The 18,502-nt window shown below is 45.3% G+C and overlaps 2 protein-coding genes across 6 annotated transcripts in view; one reads left to right on the top strand and one right to left on the bottom strand.

Moving 5' to 3' along the window:
• SS18 (SS18 subunit of BAF chromatin remodeling complex) overlaps positions 1-9,837 on the bottom strand; it is a 145,534-nt gene extending 135,697 nt beyond the window's left edge. Inside the window, exon 1 of one of the 3 annotated variants that reach the window (XM_033933823.1) lies at positions 9,767-9,837. Coding sequence is in view for 2 of the 3 variants with exons in the window: in XM_033933822.1 (XP_033789713.1) it covers positions 9,073-9,141 (69 nt within the window). In the remaining variant the exon portion in view is untranslated. Of the gene's footprint in view, positions 1-9,072; positions 9,492-9,766 lie in introns of those variants that run through there. The other 2 variants (XM_033933822.1, XM_033933824.1) reach the window with 2 other exon arrangements.
• PSMA8 (proteasome 20S subunit alpha 8) overlaps positions 9,590-18,502 on the top strand; it is a 39,429-nt gene continuing 30,516 nt past the window's right edge. For 2 of the 3 annotated variants that reach the window (XM_033933828.1, XM_033933825.1), the window contains exon 1: positions 10,107-10,307. In XM_033933828.1, the coding sequence (XP_033789719.1) occupies positions 10,206-10,307 (102 nt within the window). In that variant the 5' untranslated portion in view covers positions 10,107-10,205. Of the gene's footprint in view, positions 9,702-10,106; positions 10,308-18,502 lie in introns of those variants that run through there. The other variant, XM_033933826.1, reaches the window with a different exon arrangement.

Genomic DNA, 18,502 nt, shown 5'->3' with positions numbered 1-18,502 from the left:
ACGTTCTTTGCCTTCGGAGGCACTTACCTCCGAAACACTAAAACATTTAAGAGGCCCTTTGCTTAGACAATCAAAATTATATCTCCTTGCATTTCCATCATAAATCGTTGCAAGAGTTTCAGCCGCATTATGATTTCTCACACCTAAGTAACCAGTGGTCCTGTGAATTAGGTGTTGACCTAACTGCGGAAAAGCTTCAGCGGTATCTCAACATGACAGTTCACTTACATTTGTCAGTAGCTCTTTGGGAGATGACCTATAAATTTGTTCTTTGCTTGACTATCTGCCCAGACATGTTCACAGTTGAAATTACGATCAGATTACAACTGCCAGAAGTGTGGCAGTCAGACTGCTACTCTGGGTCTGGGTTTTATTCTTGCACAGCTATTCAGCAATTTTGGAAGAGGGTTTTACAGCATATCTCTGAACTGTGGCATGCCCATTGTATTTTGTCACCTCTGCTCCTTTTTTCTCATTACATGGTGGTGGCTCTGGTTCCTAAGGGTATGCGGGATTCTTGAAGGTCTCACTGCTACTGGGAGTTAGAGCTATTTTATTGCATTTGTTGGCCTCTATGCCTCCTTCTGTGGGACAATGGAGAGTACTTCTAATACAACACTTGCAGATGGAACATCAGAGGATTCCTAACTTGGACACTCCTAGGGGGAGAAGGCTACAAATCACATGGGAAGCTATTTTGGAACTCTTTAACACCTACAGCTCATAGCCGTCTGCTTAACTTATGATTGGATTTCAGTGATATATTTTTGATGATTGTGGAACACTGGTGGGCATTTGGCTTTGGGTTGGAGGATGGGGGGAATTGAGAATGTGCAAGTTACATGGTTAATGACATACTGTAATCTTGATGGCTTTGTCTGTTGGATATTTTCCATTGTTTTGTGACTAAAACTTTAATAAGAACATTAAAAAAAGAGAGTAAATAAAATCAATTAAGTTTTTACCCATGCTACACTACTCAGGATTTTGTAGACCTCAATCATATTCCCCCTCAGCTATCTCCCTTCAAAATCAAAAAAACCTTAACCACTTAAGTTTTTCCTCATATGAGGAGTTCCAGCCCCTTTAACATTTTGGTCTCTCTTACTGAACCTTTTCTAATTTCATTATATTTTCTTTGAGGTACAGCAACCAGAACTGAATGAAACACTCAAGGTGAGGTTGCATCATGGAGCAATACAGAGGCATAATAATATTCTTGGTTTTATTTACCATCCCTTTCCTAATAATTCCTAGCATCTTGTTTGCTTTTTTGACCACCACTGCACACTGGGCAGAAGATTTCAGCATATTGTCTACGACATCCAGATCTTTTTCTTGGGCGCTAACCCCCCAAGGTAGACCCTAGCATCTGGAAACTATGATTTGAATTATTCTTCCCAATGTGCATCACTTTGCATTTGTCCACATTAAATTTCTTCTGCCATTTGGATGCCCAGTCTTCCAATTTCCTAAGGTCTTCTTGCAAGTTTTCATAGTCCTCGTGTTTTAACAACTTTGAATAGTTTTGTTCCATCTGCAAATTTAATCACCTCACTTGTCATTCCGATTTCCAGATCATTTCTAAATGTGGTAAATAGCACCAGTCCCAGTACAGGTCCATGTGGCACTCTACTATTCACTCTCCTCCATTGAGAAAAATGGCCATTTAACGTTACCCTCTATTTCTTATATTTTGTACTGCATGCCTTTCCTGTTTTAACATTGTAAACTGCTTTGTTTGAAAAAAGAAAGGCAGCAAATCAAGATAGACATTATATTTATGCTAATGTTTGCCTGCTACAGCGCTTACAGTACTACTATTTCAATCAAGGCAGAATTAAGACATAGGCAAACTAGGCATGTGTCTAGGAACCAAATGCTGGGGGGAGGGCAGAATCACAATAAGATATCACTTAATTCAAGCCTCCCCAGGTTCTATGCAGGAAACATGTCACATCAGCTATGATTGCTGTGTTGACCAATCTAAAACAATTTTCCATGTCATCAGCTAGCACTGGCATCCCTCCCTCCTCCCAGACTTATAAGGCCAGTGTGTGATAAAAGATGGCATTATCACCATGCACTGTCCCCCACCCAACTTTGCATCTTCATATCCTGGTGGCCTAACAACACCTGAAGGTGCAGGAAAACAGTGAGCACCCAAATATGTGTTCATTGTTTTATAACCTGGCAAGAATGTTTGCTAGAATCTTGGGTATTTTAACCCCTCCCCCCATTAGTGGGACATAACTAGATGCAGAGGCTAGAGCAACACTATGCACTAGATGCATGGGAATGGGAAAGCCACAGAAATTTAAAAAAAAAAAAATCACAGGGATGGGGACAAAAAAAGGACATTATTATGTGGGGATGAATTGGAAATGAGGTCTTAGGACCTCTTCTCTCTCTACACCTCTTCCCTCTTCTCTCTTTACACCTCTTCCCTCCTCCCATGGCTTCCAGTATCACCTAGATGCTGATGACTCCTAGATCTACCTCTCTACACCTGAAATTTCACCTAAAGTCCAAGAAAAAGTCTCTCCGAGATTGAGAGCGAGACCAGAAGGCTTTGAGCATGCGCAAATGCTCAAAACCAGTCCAGCCCAGCCCAGACCAGAAGAAGGAGGATCTCCGACGCACCGCCCAGCCCAGGCCACGCCAGAAGAGGGAGGATCTTCGAGCACCAGCACTGGTGCCAAGTCGGGTAAAGGGTATCATTGACTGCTCGGGGGGGGAGGGGGGAGGAAGTAGGATCGCGGTGGAGGGGGGGGCAACGCGAGTGGGGGGGATGCCGGATCGCGGGGGGGGGGGGCGCTCGTACAGCGAGGCAAGCTCGGTTTACGAGGCACCAAGTTTGCGAATGTTTTGCTCGTCTTGCAAAACACTCGCAAACTGGTGCACTCGTAAACCAAGGTACCACTGTATGTCCAAGACTGAGCTGCTCTTTCTCCTCCTTTCTCCATCTCAGTAAATAATACTGTCATTGTTCTAGTATCCTCTGCTCGCAACCTTGGCGTGGTCTTCGATTACGACCCTTCTACACACATCCAACAAGCTGCTAAAACCTGTTGCTTCTAACTCTTCAATATCACCAAAATTTGCCCCTTCCTCTCTGAGCACACTACCCTTGTCAACGCTCTCGTAACCTTACTGCAATCTACTTCTAACTGGTATCCCGCAGTGTCGCCTCTCCTCTTGCAATCTGTGCAAAACTCTGCTGCATGACTCATCTTCTATCAACCTCGCTACCCTCACGTCACCTCCTCTCCTTAAGTCACTAATTAGCTCCCTATATGCTATCGCATACAGTTCAAGATCTTATTGATGACTTACAAGTGTGTTCATTCTGCTGCTCCTCAATATCTTTCCTCACTTCTCTTTCCTTATACACCTCACAGAAAACTCCATTCCTCAGATAAGCTACTCTTAACTTTACCCTTCTCTTCCACTGCCAAGTCCAGACTTCGTTCCTTTCATCAAGCCTGGAATAAATTACCCTAGTTTGTCCATCGAGCCCCTTCCCTTCTCTTGTTTAAAAGCAGACTGAAAACATAAAAACATAAGAAAAGCCGCTGCTGGGTCAGACCAGTGGTCCATCACGCCCAGCAGTTCGCTCACGCGGCGGCCCCCAAAGACCAGTGCCCTAACCAAAACCAGCCCTACTTGTGTTCATTCTGATACAGCAGGAACTTGTCCAACCTTGTCTTGAATACCTGGAGGGTGTTTTCTCCTATAACAGACTCCGGAAGAGCATTCCAGTTCTCTACCACTCTCTGGGTGAAGAAGAACTTCCTTACGTTTGTACGGAATCTATCCCCTTCTAACTTTAGAGAGTGCCCTCTCGTTCTCACCACCTTGGAGAGGGTGAACAACCTGTCTCTATCTACTAAGTCTATTCCCTTCATTATCTTTTTTTTTTCCAAATTCTTTATTCATTTTTCATCTTACATCAAGTACACAATATTACATCACTTTGGAAAAATAATGGAAGTGTTGCTGAAAGAAAGGATAGTATATTTTCTTGAATCTAATGGGTTACAGGATCCGAGGCAACATGGCTTTACAAAAGGTAAATCGTGCCAAACGAACCTGATTGAATTTTTTGATTGGGTGACCAGAGAGCTGGATCGAGGACATATGCTAGATGTAATTTACTTGGATTTCAGCAAAGCCTTTGATACAGTTCCTCATAGGAGGCTGTTGAACAAACTTGAAGGGCTGAAGTTAGGACCCAAAGTGGTGAACTGGGTCAGAAACTGGCTGTCGGACAGACGCCAGAGGGTGGTGGTTAATGGAAGTCGCTCGAAGGAAGGAAAGGTGACTAGTGGAGTCCCTCAGGGTTCGGTGCTGGGGCCAATCCTGTTCAATATGTATGTAAGTGACATTGCTGAAGGGTTAGAAGGAAAAGTGTGCCTTTTTGCAGATGATACCAAAATTTGTAACAGAGTAGACACCGTAGAGGGAGTGGAAAATATGAAAAAGGATCTGCAAAAGTTAGAGGAATGGTCTAATGCCTGGCAACTAAAATTCAATGCAAAGAAATGCAGAGTAATGCATTTGGGGATTAATAATAGGAAGGAACCGTATATGCTGGGAGGAGAGAAGCTGATATGCACGGACGGGGAGAGGGACCTTGGGGTGATAGTGTCCGAAGATCTAAAGGCGAAAAAACAGTGTGACAAGGCAGTGGCTGCTGCCAGAAGGATTCTGGGCTGTATAAAGAGAGGCGTAGTCAGTAGAAGGAAGAAGGTGTTGATGCCCCTGTACAGGTCATTGGTGAGGCCCCACTTGGAGTATTGTGTTCAGTTTTGGAGACCGTATCTGGCGAAAGACGTAAGAAGACTTGAGGCGGTCCAGAGGAGGGCGACGAAAATGATAGGAGGCTTGCGCCAGAAGACGTATGAGGAGAAACTGGAAGCCCTGAATATGTATACCCTAGAGGAAAGGAGAGACAGGGGAGATATGATTCAGACGTTCAAATACTTAAAGGGTATTAACGTAGAACAAAATCTTTTCCAGAGAAAGGAAAATGGTAAAACCAGAGGACATAATTTGAGGTTGAGGGGTGGTAGATTCAGGGGCAATGTTAGGAAATTCTACTTTACGGAGAGGGTGGTGGATGCCTGGAATGCGCTCCCGAGAGAGGTGGTGGAGAGTAAAACTGTGACTGAGTTCAAAGAAGCGTGGGATGAACACAGAAGATTTAGAATCAGAAAATAATATTAAAGATTGAACTAGGCCAGTTACTGGGCAGACTTGTACGGTCTGTGTCTGTGCATGGCCGTTTGGAGGAGGATGGGCAGGGGAGGGCTTCAATGGCTGGGAGGGTGTAGATGGGCTGGAGTAAGTCTTAACAGAGATTTCGGCAGTTGGAACTCAAGCACAGTACCGGGAAAAGCTTTGGATTCTCGCCCAGAAATAGCTAAGAAGAAAAAAAAAAAAATTTAAATTGAATCAGGTTGGGCAGACTGGATGGACCATTCGGGTCTTTATCTGCCGTCATCTACTATGTTACTATGTATATTTAAAATTTGAATGTTTCAATCATGTCCCCTCTCAGTCTCTTCTTTTCAAGGGAGAAGTGGCTCACTCTCTCACTGTACGGCAACTCCTCCAACCCCTTAACTATTTTAGTCGCTCTTCTCTGGACCCTTTCGAGTAGTACCATGTCCTTCTTCATGTACGGTGACCAGTGCTGGATGCAGTATTCCAGGTGAGGGCGCACCATGGCCCGGTACAGCGGCATGATAACCTTCACTGATCTGTTCATGATCCCCTTTTTAATCATTCCTAGCATTCTGTTCGTCCTATTCGCCGCCGAGGCACATTGCGCAGACGGCTTCATCGACTTGTCAACCAGTACTCCCAAGTCCCTTTCCTGGGGGGGGGTCTCTCTAAGTACCGCCCCGGACATCGTGTATGGGATTTTTGATACCGACATGCATTACCTTACACTTATCCACGTTGAACCTCATTTGCTATGTCGCTGCCCATTTCTAGAGTATGTTTATGTCCTGTTGCAGGTCTGCACAATCCCCCTGTGTCTTCACTACTCCGAATAACTTCATATTGTCTGCAAATTTAATCCCCTCACTCGTCGTACCCATTTCCAGATCGTTTATGAATATGTTGAAGAGCACCCACTGAGGAGCAAAATACTTCATAAGTTTATCCAGGTCTGCCCCGAACAACAACTGACCTTTAAAAGGAATCCTCACTAAACGAGATTTAGAGGCGGTGTCCACTGCCCAATCTCGCAGCCACAAATTCCACCTGGAGACAACTGATAGAGCCATTTGTTTAGCTGAGGCTTTGATTATATCATACAAGATATCTGCCAGATATGCCAGCCCTGACTCTACCTCCAGGAACTCCCGGGGCAAAGAGTCCCCTGACACCAACAAACCATCCATGATCTGCTGGACTTACTCAAGACAAGCCCGTGCTGCATAAGAACTGCATACGGCTGTCTGTAGTCAGGGCTGCCACCCCAAAAGATGCTTTTAAGGAAGCTTCAATTCTCTTATCCTGAGGATCTCTAAGTGCTACTCCACCTTCAACAGGTAGAGTGGTTTTCCTAGCTATGGCTGCTACTAGCACATCCACCCAAAGTTCACCAAATCCTCCTGAGCTACCAGATACAATTGTCTCATAGCCTTGGCTACCTGGAGCCCATACTCCAGTGTGACCCATTCCGCAGCAATCAATTCCTGCATGGCCTCATGCACTGGAAATGATCTAGGAGGTCTCCTAGTGCCTGCCATTAAATGGTTGGAAGTTGTTGCCACCCCTGGGTCTGGCTGCGAAATGCGAAGGCACTCCAAGGTCTTAGAAATAAATGCCGACAGCTCCTCTTTATGGAATAACCGCAGAACTGCCGGGTCATCACTCTCAGCCGTAACCAATTCATCTAACTCTGCCTCAGGCGCGCTGGAGTCTCCAGGGGCCCCAAACAACAAAGTGAGAGCTAATGTAGGGGAGAATCTTGCTCTTCCTCTGGGTCTAGCATGATCTTGCGCCGCTTGGCCCTGCCTTCCCCTGCATCTGCCTGAGGCCGGACCGGCAGCGCCGGAACCGAGGCTTCCCCTGCCCCATCTTCCTCTGTACTGGAGATTGCCTTCTGCAACAAAAAGGCTTTGTGCATAAAAAGACAAACTCCGGGGAGAAAGGCAGAGAACCAGCTTGCCAACTGTCGAACCCGGTTCCCTCTGCACCTTCCCTCCCCCCATCGGACTCACTCGGGTTAACTACCATCTCCGAAGAGGCCCGCTCCTACAATGAAGTTTTCAACTCCACAGCAGCGTCGAACACACAAGAAAAAGACGTGCCCTCAGGCACCGCCACACTCAACCCCACGTCCCCCGTACAACCGGCCACACAAACACCCACTGGCGTCCTCTGCTTCCCACAGTGGGAACACCGCTTGACCACTTCCGCTGCCATATGCGCCCCCTTTGGTCAGCAACCCAACAACCAAAAAAGAAATATACAAAAGTACTCACGTGCTCCTGATCCTACCAGAAGGCAACAAAGGAAAGCTTGTGCTGCAGCAGCTTGTAGATGCCGGCACCCAGGGTCAGGGTTTATTGGGGAGGGTTTTAAATATGGGAATGGAACCTCCGACCCCCCCCCTCTCAGCTTCTCTGCAATGGTAGGGAGGGTGGGGAAGGGACCCGGGTGAGCCCAGGTGTTGTCTCTAAAGTTGGCCTAGCTTGGCCAACACCCCAAGGCTCAACTAAAGCTGCAGCAACAGGAGCAACAGCCTTCCGTCCTCAGGAGCAGCAACCAGGAACCAGAACGATTGACACCATCCAACCTGCTGGAGATAGAGCATACTGACTGGCAAGAGGGAGTTCCATCCAGATATACTCCTGAAAATCAGGGCTCTATCTCCATCTACTGGTCTCTGGATTCATCTGCTGCTGGCACTAAGGAATCAATATTATGCATATTCATTGTAAATATCCTGAAAACTGGAATGGCAAGCGGGGTACTCCAGGACCAAGTTAAGAAACACTGCTCTAGAGCCCATGTTCAGTTCAATTTTCAGTTCCGTTTATATACCGGGTCATCTCCCATGTTAATACCTATATGCTCTTTGGAAGAGATATATAAGGTATTAAAGTAGCTGATATTTTTGTAAAATTATCAACTTTATTTATCTTTTCCTTCATTTCTAGAACATTTGGTTCCCTTTCTGGATACACCACCAATTGGTCTAAAACTGAACTTTTGCCACTTAATGTATATTGTGTGAAAGGAAATCTAGACTCAATTCCTACCTGCTAGTGCTCACAGGGCATTAAATATTTGGGGTTATTTAAAGCAAGTATCTGTGAAACCTTGACGGTAAATATGAATAGCATTCTCAAGAACTCTTACTTCAAATAAATAAAAGGTTTTACTTGCACATTTAACAAAGTTATGCCTACTGTTCTGCATTTAATTTTAACAAGTTATAGGATGCATTTTATGTTTTGCTTGAATTTACAAGATCTTTTACTTGTGGGTTGGGTACAGCGATAGGAATGAAAGCTGTGGCTATACTATCAATATGGTGGAATGGCGCAGGAAGGAAAAAGAATTGACTGGGGATGGTTGAGGGCCCGGTATCAATATGATGGAGACAAATCCCCTGCACCTCTAGTGTGCACCCACAGGTGGTGGAGAGAAGGGTTGTTGTTTTGTTTTCGTTTGTTTTTTTGTTTTTTTTAACTGGAGCGCACTAAAGTGTTAACCAGCCTGGATTCAACACGGAGAACGAAACACTACACCATGTGGCGGGCACGACTCTGACCATCTTGTTGGGCAAACTGGATGGACCGTGCGGGTCTCTCTCTGCCGTCATTTACTGTGTTACACTCCTGTCTTCTCCACCCTCTCTGCATTAGACCTTGGGGATTGGGAGCGCTGTCATTTCCCGCGTCACCTAACAGAGAAGGGGGCTTCTCTCTTTCTCACAGTAACATTATAAAGATGATCAGAACTGTTATTACTATGAAGAGGAGGCGGCAGCAAAAGCACTTCCAAACGCCAGCTTCCTCCGCTGCCCGCCTTTTGTGCAGTTACCTTCTGGATGGCGGCTGGCGTGATCTCGCCTTTTCCCCGTTGCCTCGGGGCCGCAAAGGCCACCGACATAGTTTCCGGGCAGTGCAGGAAACCCTCTCCTCCCCGAGAGGAAGCCAGGCTACTCTTCCCCTTCACACAGAACGTTCTCACTGCTCTCTCTCCCCCAACCGCCGCCTAGGCCTAACTCGCAGAGCGGAGGAAGGAAGGACGCACCAACTACTACCAAAAAAAAGGGGATACTATTCTGAACTTCTGAATACGACGAGCTATTGGCAACAGCCCTCCTTGAAATCCCCACTCAGAATAGTATACTTCATATTTTCAGTGCAACGCCTAGACAGAGAAGGGAATACAGAACTCTATTTAACATGAGAACTCTAAAGCTAACTGGTATCCTCCCCTCGACCGGTAAATGTTTACATGGTATAAACTGTTCCCGGCACCCCTCTCTCTAGGTAGCAGATGTACAGCTAAAAAAAAGGGGGAGGGGTGTAAGGAAGGCAAGAAAAACTAAGAGTTGTGGCTTTTTGTTTCTACAACTTCAACGCTAGACGTGCTATTTTGCCAGGTGGTATAAGTTAATGCGTTCCAATGTGTTATATTCAACAGTTGGAAATCATTTTTTAAAGGTGTGTTGGTAAACTGCACTGAGATTCAAATCACGGGTTATTAATTATATTGATTTCTTGCTCACATCAGTTCTCTTGGCTATGCTGACTCGAATTTTCCCCTGGAAATTTCGTTTATTTTATTGTAAATGTGCCTTCCGTTTATGGTCATCTTCATGGTTAAAAAAAAAAAACACACAAAAAACCAACAACAACCGTAGATTAAACAAATACTGAGGGTCTTTTTTATGTTGAGTCTTTAGTAATCAAAGTAATCGCCCTTTTCAGAACTACTTCGGGCATCTCTGTTCACGCTCAACTTGCTGGGGCGTTAAGCGCACGCGCGCTTGCCCGTCCTATCATATTCCCAAAACAGGAGGCTCGGCTTCTAGGCGAAAAAAACCCCCACCATCCTTGCAGGTTACGCCCAAATCCAAGCGTAACGTACGTTGAAGCCGGCTTTTCCCCCCTCCCCACTTTCTTTATCTCCCTTGCTCTGATTAATAATCAGCGCTCCAAGGGGCAATGGCTGCGCGCTACGACCGAGCCATCACCGTCTTCTCCCCAGACGGACACCTCTTCCAAGTGGAATACGCGCAGGAGGCGGTGAAGAAGGGCTCTACTGCAGTGAGTGTGTGTGTGGGACGTGCTTTCCTCTCCCCTCCCCCCACCCCGGGTCCCCTCAGAGCTGGGGGGGTTCCCGGTCGGGAGGAGGGAGTGGGGTCGCGTGCAGTGGTGACCTCACCGTAGCACCGCCTTCTATGTAGCTGACGCGCGTATGAGCTGGGAGATAGGCTTGTAAAGTACAGTACTGTATAAGGTTGGTGGCGAGAAGTTTTGCACAGCTGGTTTTGCTTTGTTAGTCTCGTTGTAACAAGGGAGACAACATCTCATCTCTTCATAGAGCACGCTCTTCCCAGTAATAAATAAGAGCTTGCGTTCGGTTTTATGACCGTGATTCTGTACAGCGCGGGCGTATGTCTGGTAGCGCTATAAAAATAATGTAGTAGTAGTGGGCTTTTAGAAGAGAGTAATACGGAAACAATCCGTTTCCTGTTTTGTGCCATTAGAAGGCGTGATCGGCAAATTTGATGTGCGAATCCCCGCGAGTGATTATATTTTTGGTTTTTAGTTAACCATTTAGTTATAATTGGAGGGCGTTGCCTCCTTAGGGGAGTAGAGCGAGTGTAGACTTGCTGCGGTCCTTTGCCAGTTCCCACAGCAGCAGCAGACTGTTCGGTACTCTAACCAGAGCATCATCGTTTACTTCTTCTGGAGACGATCAGAACTGGGAACCTGTTTGTAGCGTTTTTATTGAAAACTGAGAATTTGTGTGCGGGGCGGGAGGGCTAATATAAGGGAAACAGCCATTTGTGAAAACAGATTTACACGTAAGGAAAATATATTTACTTATCTGTAAGTGAATAATTGCTTTATCTAGTCAGATCCCATCCTAATGGATATGCTTGTAAAAACATGTTACATATTGTGCTTGATAATTTCCATACTTTCTGATTTAATTGCTACACCCATATCAGGCCAAGTGGTGGTGGTGGTTTAAAGAAAAAAAAATATTTTAGCCTTTTCTATTTTTGACTCCAAAGTGATTATCAAATCCAGAGGTGTGAGGAACTATATACGAATCTTCAAAGTTCTCACTTGAACAATGTGTCTTTAAGTGAAGAATAAAATGGAAATGTTACTTATGATAAAACTTTAAGAAGGTGCAGAAAGCGGTCATCAAAGAGGAAAGCTAGATTTTAAGAACACATGTTCAATAAAGTTCAGCCACTGGAAAAAGAACACTTTTTAGGGTCTATTAGCCATACACATCCATAGCAGCATTGCTACTGGAATCAGATTTACTTGAGTATATGCCTGACTGAATTTGCAGTTCAAGAGTTCTGTTGATGTAATTGGCAGGAACCCCCCTGTGTTTGTCACCTCCTTTGGCAGCTTCAGTCTGGTCTCAACAGAAGGAAGCTCTGACACTGCATGCTTCAAGTTTAGATTTAAGCTGGAAGAGGACTAGTAGACAGGTAAAAGAGTTTTTTCTGATGAAGACCATGAGGAGAAGAAAAGAGAGCTTGCTAATAAGTAACCTAAAAGTGCATTCAATGTGAAAAAAATGTTTTGTGGTGCTTTGGTTTGCAATAGTGCTGCCCCATTCACGATTCAAATCGATTCACCGATTCGAATCAGGTGAATCTATTCGAATCAATTCAATTTAAAAAAAAATTGGCCTCCCGATTTAATGGCCAACCCTTTCCCTGTGCTTTCCTAAAGCAGGAGCTGCAGCGCTGCCTCTTGCTTGCCATCCGCTGCTGCTCCTGCTTGAGGGGGGAGGGTCGGTCAGAAAGGCCTCCCCCAGCTTGCTTGCTCTTACTTCCTATAGGCTAATAGGGCAGCTTGCAGGCTCGCTGGTGTTATAGCGATCCCTGCAGCTGCCCATGGTCCTCAGCGGCACGTTCTTTCTACCGTGATCCTGCCCCTGCTCTGACATCGGGGGCAGGCTCACAGCAGAGAGAACATGCCGCTGAAGACCACGGGCAACTGCAGGGATTGCTATAACACAGGGCGGAGTGTTATAGCGGGAGAGCATCCTCTCTGCTGGGCCCGAGCCCTGGAAACCTACCCCTGCTGAAAGAAGACCCGGGAGGCAGGTTCAGACTCGGAGGATGAGCTGCTCGTCTCCCAGTACCGCCGACTCTCTGGCCGGGAGCCGGAGGCCGCAGGAGCCAGCACTGGAGAGCGCCGCGGACATGCAGGTGAAGGGCGGGAGCTCCGACGGGAACCCACTGCCACCACAGATAGAGGTGGAGGAGCTGCAGCGCAGGCGGGGAGCAGTCAGCCCCGAAGACGTTCTGAGACTGCAGAGAGTCACCACCGGTCAGTACTGGGCTCTATAGCTGCCTTGGGCCTTATAGGTGCGTTATTGCCTTACTGTCTCCACAGTCTCCTGGTGGAGACAGAGACTGTGTCTGAATTCAAAAGGGATAGGCACGTAGGATCTCTCGAAGAGAGAAAGAGATAATGGTTCCTGCGGATTGGATGGGTCATTTGGCCATTATCTGCCATCATGTTTCTATGTTTCTAAGACTTCTGAGGAAATTTTAAAAAAAGTTATGGGATGGGAGGTAATGTTCTATTATGGATTAAGATCTGTTTAAAAGATACATAGCAAACAGAGTAGGGTTAAATGGTCAGCTAGGGCGCTGGTCTTTGACCGGAGGGCCGCCGCGTGAGCGGACTGCTGGGCATGATGGACCCAGCAGCGGCAATTCTTATCTTATCTTACCAGCGAGCCTGCAGACCGCCCTATTAGCGTTAAGGAGGTAAGAGCGGGGAAGGTGCAGGCTGCGGGGGAGCAGGCGTTCGTTCGTGGTGGTGGGGGAGCAGGTCTTCGCAACAGGAGCAGGCCTTTTTGGCAGGGAGGAGGAGAAAATGTGCCTTTGCAGCAGGGGGGAGCAGGTCTTCGTGGTGGGGAGCAGGCCTGTGCAGAGGGAGGAGGAGGAAGGAGTAAGAGAGGGGAGGGGGTGATGCCAGACCTGGGGTGAAGTGAAGGGAAACGAGAGACCAAATCAAAAAGAGGGAGAGGAAAGTAGAGGAGAGGTGCTGGACAAATGGGGAGAGAGGGAGAGAGAAATGCAAGACCACAAGGGGAAGGGTACAAGAGGGACAGATACTGCTCCAAAGTAGGTGGGCAGGGTGCAGGATGGCAGAAGCGATAGTAGGAGAAAGCCTGTACCTGGGGAAGGGGATACAAGAGGTAAAGAAGAGAGAAAGAAGCTGGATATGGGGAGAGATAAGATGCTGGGCATGGAGGAAACATAGGAACGGGGACAGTACTGGAGAGGAGAATAGGGACAGGGACACAGAAGAGAGATGCTGGATGAAAAGATAGTTGAGAAAAGGAGAGATGGTGGATGGTGGGGGTCCATCGCTGCAGCTGCGGGGGGACGGAAATTAAAAAAAGGAAAGATGCCAGACCTCTGGGGGAGGAAAGGGAAACAGAAGGGGAGGACAGAGATGGAAGATGGATGGTTAGCACAGAGAAAGAAGGAGAGCCTGATCAGAAAACAACCATTTGAAAAATGACCAGACAACAAAAGGTAGGAAAAATAATTTTATTTTCTGTTTTGTGATTACAATATGTCAGATTTGAAATGTGTATCCTTCCAGAGCTGGTGTTGGAATGCAAACTTGAGCTAGGATTTAATAGAGAGAGGAAAAGTATTTTTTGTTTGTTTATTTTGTTTACACCACAGTGCCAACATGGTTAGGAGAAGGCAAAGGGGGTGAAGAGGCTATAAAATAAACCCACCATGGTGTTTAAAAATAACCCGCCCAATTGGGCAGGAAAATAGAATTGAAAAATTGATTCAATAGGCTGAATCGAATCAAAAAATTTTTTCCTGAATCGGGCAGCATTAGTTTGCAATATTCGTTGACAGGTTTACAGTAGTTGTATCTGCTAGGGATCCAAACATCAATAAAATCATAGAAGGCATATTTACAAAGTTGTGCATTAACACACAAAGCTGTGTGTTAATGCATCATTTAGCCTACACTAAAGCAACTGGAAGGGGCAGGAATTGTACCTTTTACAGTTAAAGCAGAGGTAATTACCATGTGTTCACTGTTAATGGAACAAGCTACCCGAATTCCTATGGCGGACTCCGTCTCTGGCAGTGTTCAAGGCCCAGTTAAAAGCCCACCTCTTTGAGAGTGCTTTCGACTCCTAACTCCTCTCACCTTGGGTTCTGCATCCCCAACCCTATATGTCATGTCTGTTTGTCCAAGTTAGATTGTAAGCTCGTCCAAGCAGGGACTGTCAATAAATGTCAAAATGTACAGCACTGTCTATGCCTTTCAACGCTATATAAGTGATAAGTAATAGTAGTAATGCAGTACTGGTTATATCACCTGATTAGATACAACTGCACTGTTATCTGTAGTGCAGTTACCATATAGTAACGTCACGTCCTGTTTTCATTTCCATGGTAAAATACTGGGGACACCCTCAGCAATTAATACAGAGGTTTTGCAGCTACTATGTGCTAATTTTTGCATTAACTACATGGTAACTGCAAAGTTATACTACACTTGCATAATTAAGGTCTACAGATGGGACAGCAATGATCAATATATCATATGGCAGTACTTCTCAAGCTAGAGTTACCATATTTCTAAAGATAAAAAAGGACACATGTCCCTGTCCCCAGTCCCACCACCCTCACAAGCTTCTCCCCCCCTCCCCCCCCCCAGGAATGGATACCTCTCTGTGGCAGTAAGAGTCGCCTTTGGGTAGGAGCCACGTCAGTTATGGTCCCACCACAGATACTGGTGGTCTAGGTGCAGGAGTTCCTGTTGTAAGCTGTTGAAGGCTCATTTGGTGCTGGCTGGAGGTGACAGGAAAAGCCTCAGCTCTGCCTACACTTGGGACATATGCAATGACGCCACACACAGGTGCAGACACTTTCCATAATTAGCCCCGAGCTCGGGTAGAGCTGGGTTTTCCTGTCACCTCCAGCCAATGCCATACGAGCCTTCAGCGGCTCAAAACAAGAGTTCTTCCCAGATCACCAGTACCCACAGCGGGACTGATAGATGCGACTCCCACCTTCAGGTGATCCCTGCTGCTGCCTCATTCCTCCTGGTCCCGTCCCCCCCAAGATTAAAAAAAAAAGGCTGGACTCGGAGAAAGTCCAAAACCTGGACAAACTGCCAGGTTTTGGAAAACTGTCCGGACACCTGAACAGTCTTCTAAAAAGAGAACAAGTCTGGGTAAATCCAGATGTATGGTAACCCTATCTCAAGCCATACAGCTAGTCATGTTTTCAGGCTATTCACAATGAATATACATAAGATAGATTTTCATACAGTGGAGGCTTGGGGTTCCCTGAGGACTGGGTTGAGAAATCCTTATCTGGATGCACCAAGCTCAAAGTGCTGGACTTCAAACAGGCTGACTTCAGGATGTTTGCAGCTTATAGTAAGCCAGGGAGGGACCAAGAGCACTCCTCTGGCTCAGGAAGTCTGCCTTCTTTTTCTTTGGGTGGACCGTCATCTCCTAGCACTGTCATATTCTACTAAAGGAGTAGTTGTCAAGGTGGGAGCAGATAAGGGAACCCAGTTGAAAGAAGCAATGAAAAGGTCAATGTTTAGAAAACATTAATGGTTATCTTTCCTTTTATTTACTTTCTTAACAAAGAAATGACTGACAAAATTAAAAACTAAACAGCTTATAGTCACAAAATACAAAGCATCATAAGATATACTGAAAGAAATCAGGAAGACAAAAGCTAAGGCAGAAAAAAAATGGCCAAGACTTGTATTCTTTTTTTGGGTTGCACATTCAAAGTGGTTTACATATATTCAGTTACTTTATTTTGCTGTGGCAATGGAGGATTAAGTGACTTAGATGAGAGTCACAAGGAACAGCGCTGTGATTGATCGCACCACCTTAAGGTGCTGAGGCAGCAGTTCTTATCACTAGGCCACACTTTCTTCAGTTATATCCAAGAAAAACAACAAAAAAAAGCCAGGATGGAATTCTTAAACTGAAGTATACCGAGGACTAATGTGAGAGAATATTTTCCAAAGTACTGAGGGAGTTCAGGAGACCTGCCAAAACATCCTAACAGATTTCTGGAGATGGGTTCCATGTGACTGGAAAAAGGTGGATGTGGGGTCCTCCTCACAAAAGTAGCAGAAAAGAAAAGGTACAGAACAAGTTATTTCTATACCGCATGACCGATAAGTGGTTGACATCTGGAATACTCTCCCAGGGGAGATTATTGCGGAATCGACAGTCCTAGGCTTCAAAAGCAAACTAGATGCATATCTCCTTGAGAGAGGCATATAAAGATATGGTTGGCTATAAAATAAGCCAGGTGTATACCTAGCAGGGCCTCCTCGTGTGCGGATCGCCGGACTTGATGGACCGAAGGTCTGATCCGGAGATGGCGCTTCTTATGTTCTTATGCGGTTTACAAAATTTTAACAAATAATACGAACTAAAGAAAATTGATTAATTTGCAAACAAATGTGTCTTCAGTTGCTTTCAAAAATGATTGTAAGACATGGAACTCAATAACAAAGGTTTCAGTTCCTTGTCCCAGAGAGCCACCTGATAAGAAAGCAAAGATTGGTGGTATTTTGTGTAATGACAGCCTTTGACAGATGGAAAAGTAAAAAGGCTGTGTGAACTGTATGAATGCTTGGATTGAGTAAAGGAAAATAATTCAGATAAGTAAGTGGGCGCCATGCCGAAGAGAACTTTGTAACAAAAGCAACCAAATTTAAATTTAAGTCGAACCTCCACAGGATGCCAGTGCAATTCTCGATAGTAAGGACTCACACGATCAAACTTTTTCAATCTATAGATCAAGCGAACCACTACATTCTGGACTATGCGCAACCTAGATAAATTCTTTTGAGGACCTTCCAAATATACTATATTGCAATAATCCAGTTGGCTCAACACCAACGACAGAACCAGTAGTTTGAACGATTCGGTGTCAAAATAATATTTTATACTATGCAATTTCCACAGAGTATAGCAGACCTTCCATACCAAAGCATTTACCTGATCCTGCATAGTCATGTGTTGATCTAGAATAACACCCAAGATCTTAATGGTAGGTTATATAAGGTAAGTAGTGTTATTTAACACAAAATATGTTTCTGTAAAATTCTGACCAGAGGATGCAATGAAAAATTTTGTCTCTGGGTTCAATTTCAGCCTAAAGTCTGACATCCATGTTTCAGTTTTCTTAAATATATCCTCTATTTCATTTTTGATGAAAGAAATGGAAAGGGTGAATGGCAAGATAACAGTGATGTCGTCTGCATAGCTAAATATTTTTAGTCCCAAGGAAGCTAATTTTGAGCCCAGAGAAGACAAATAAATGTTAAATAACAAAGGGGAAAGTGGGGAGCCCTGCGGAACTCCGCTTGGACTCCTCCACTTTCCAGAAAATTTGTCATTGAATCTAACCTGATATGAACGAGTTGACAAAAAGCCTTCAAACCAATTGTACACTTTTCCATGTATCCCAATAGAATCCAAACAATTCCGAAGTTTAATGTGATCCACTAAATCAAAGGCGCTGCTCAGATCAAATTACATGATCAGCACATTAGAACCCTTACTAAGCAGATCATGAACGTGATGCAAGATTGCAGCTATCACTGTTTCGGTGCTAAATAAAGGCCGAAAGCCCGATTGGGTATCATGCAAAAGTAAGTGAGATTCTAGGCAATTCAATAATTGAGAATGAACCAAGCCCTCTACAATTTTATTAAGTTTTCAAGGCTAATAAAAAGTGCAAAACATTATATATACACTAGTTTTTTAGCCCTTTACAATAACGGGTGCTAGAATAGATATGTAGACTTGGGCATTTCTTTCTTTCTGTATGTCTGTCTTTCTCTCTCCCTGGCCCCCTGTCTGTCTATCTTTCCTGCCCGCTGGTATTTATTTCTTTCTGTCTCTTCTCCCATGTCCAGTGGGAACCCTTCCCTGCTCCCCCCTGTCCAGCATTAGCTCTTCTCCTTTCCTTTGACCTCCCCCCTGTGCAACAGCAGCATTTCTCTTCCACCCCCACCCCCTCCCTGGTCTTCCTTTTCCCTTATTCCCTCTGTGTCCCCCAAAGGGTGCCGCTGCAGCATTCCCCCCACGGTCTTACACAGCCAAAAGCAGCATTTCTCATTTCTTCCCCCCCCCCCCCCCCGGGTCTCACACAGCCTTCGGCAGCGCAGCATTCACAACTCACTGCTCCTGCTTGCTTCGGTCCTTCATCGCTACGGGTTCCCAC

The sequence above is a fragment of the Geotrypetes seraphini genome, chromosome 2 (assembly GCF_902459505.1).
Source record: "Geotrypetes seraphini chromosome 2, aGeoSer1.1, whole genome shotgun sequence".
Taxonomy (NCBI): domain Eukaryota; kingdom Metazoa; phylum Chordata; class Amphibia; order Gymnophiona; family Dermophiidae; genus Geotrypetes; species Geotrypetes seraphini.
The sequence above is the reverse complement of the archived record's forward strand: the minus strand, read 5'-3'. Positions and strand labels throughout refer to the sequence as shown.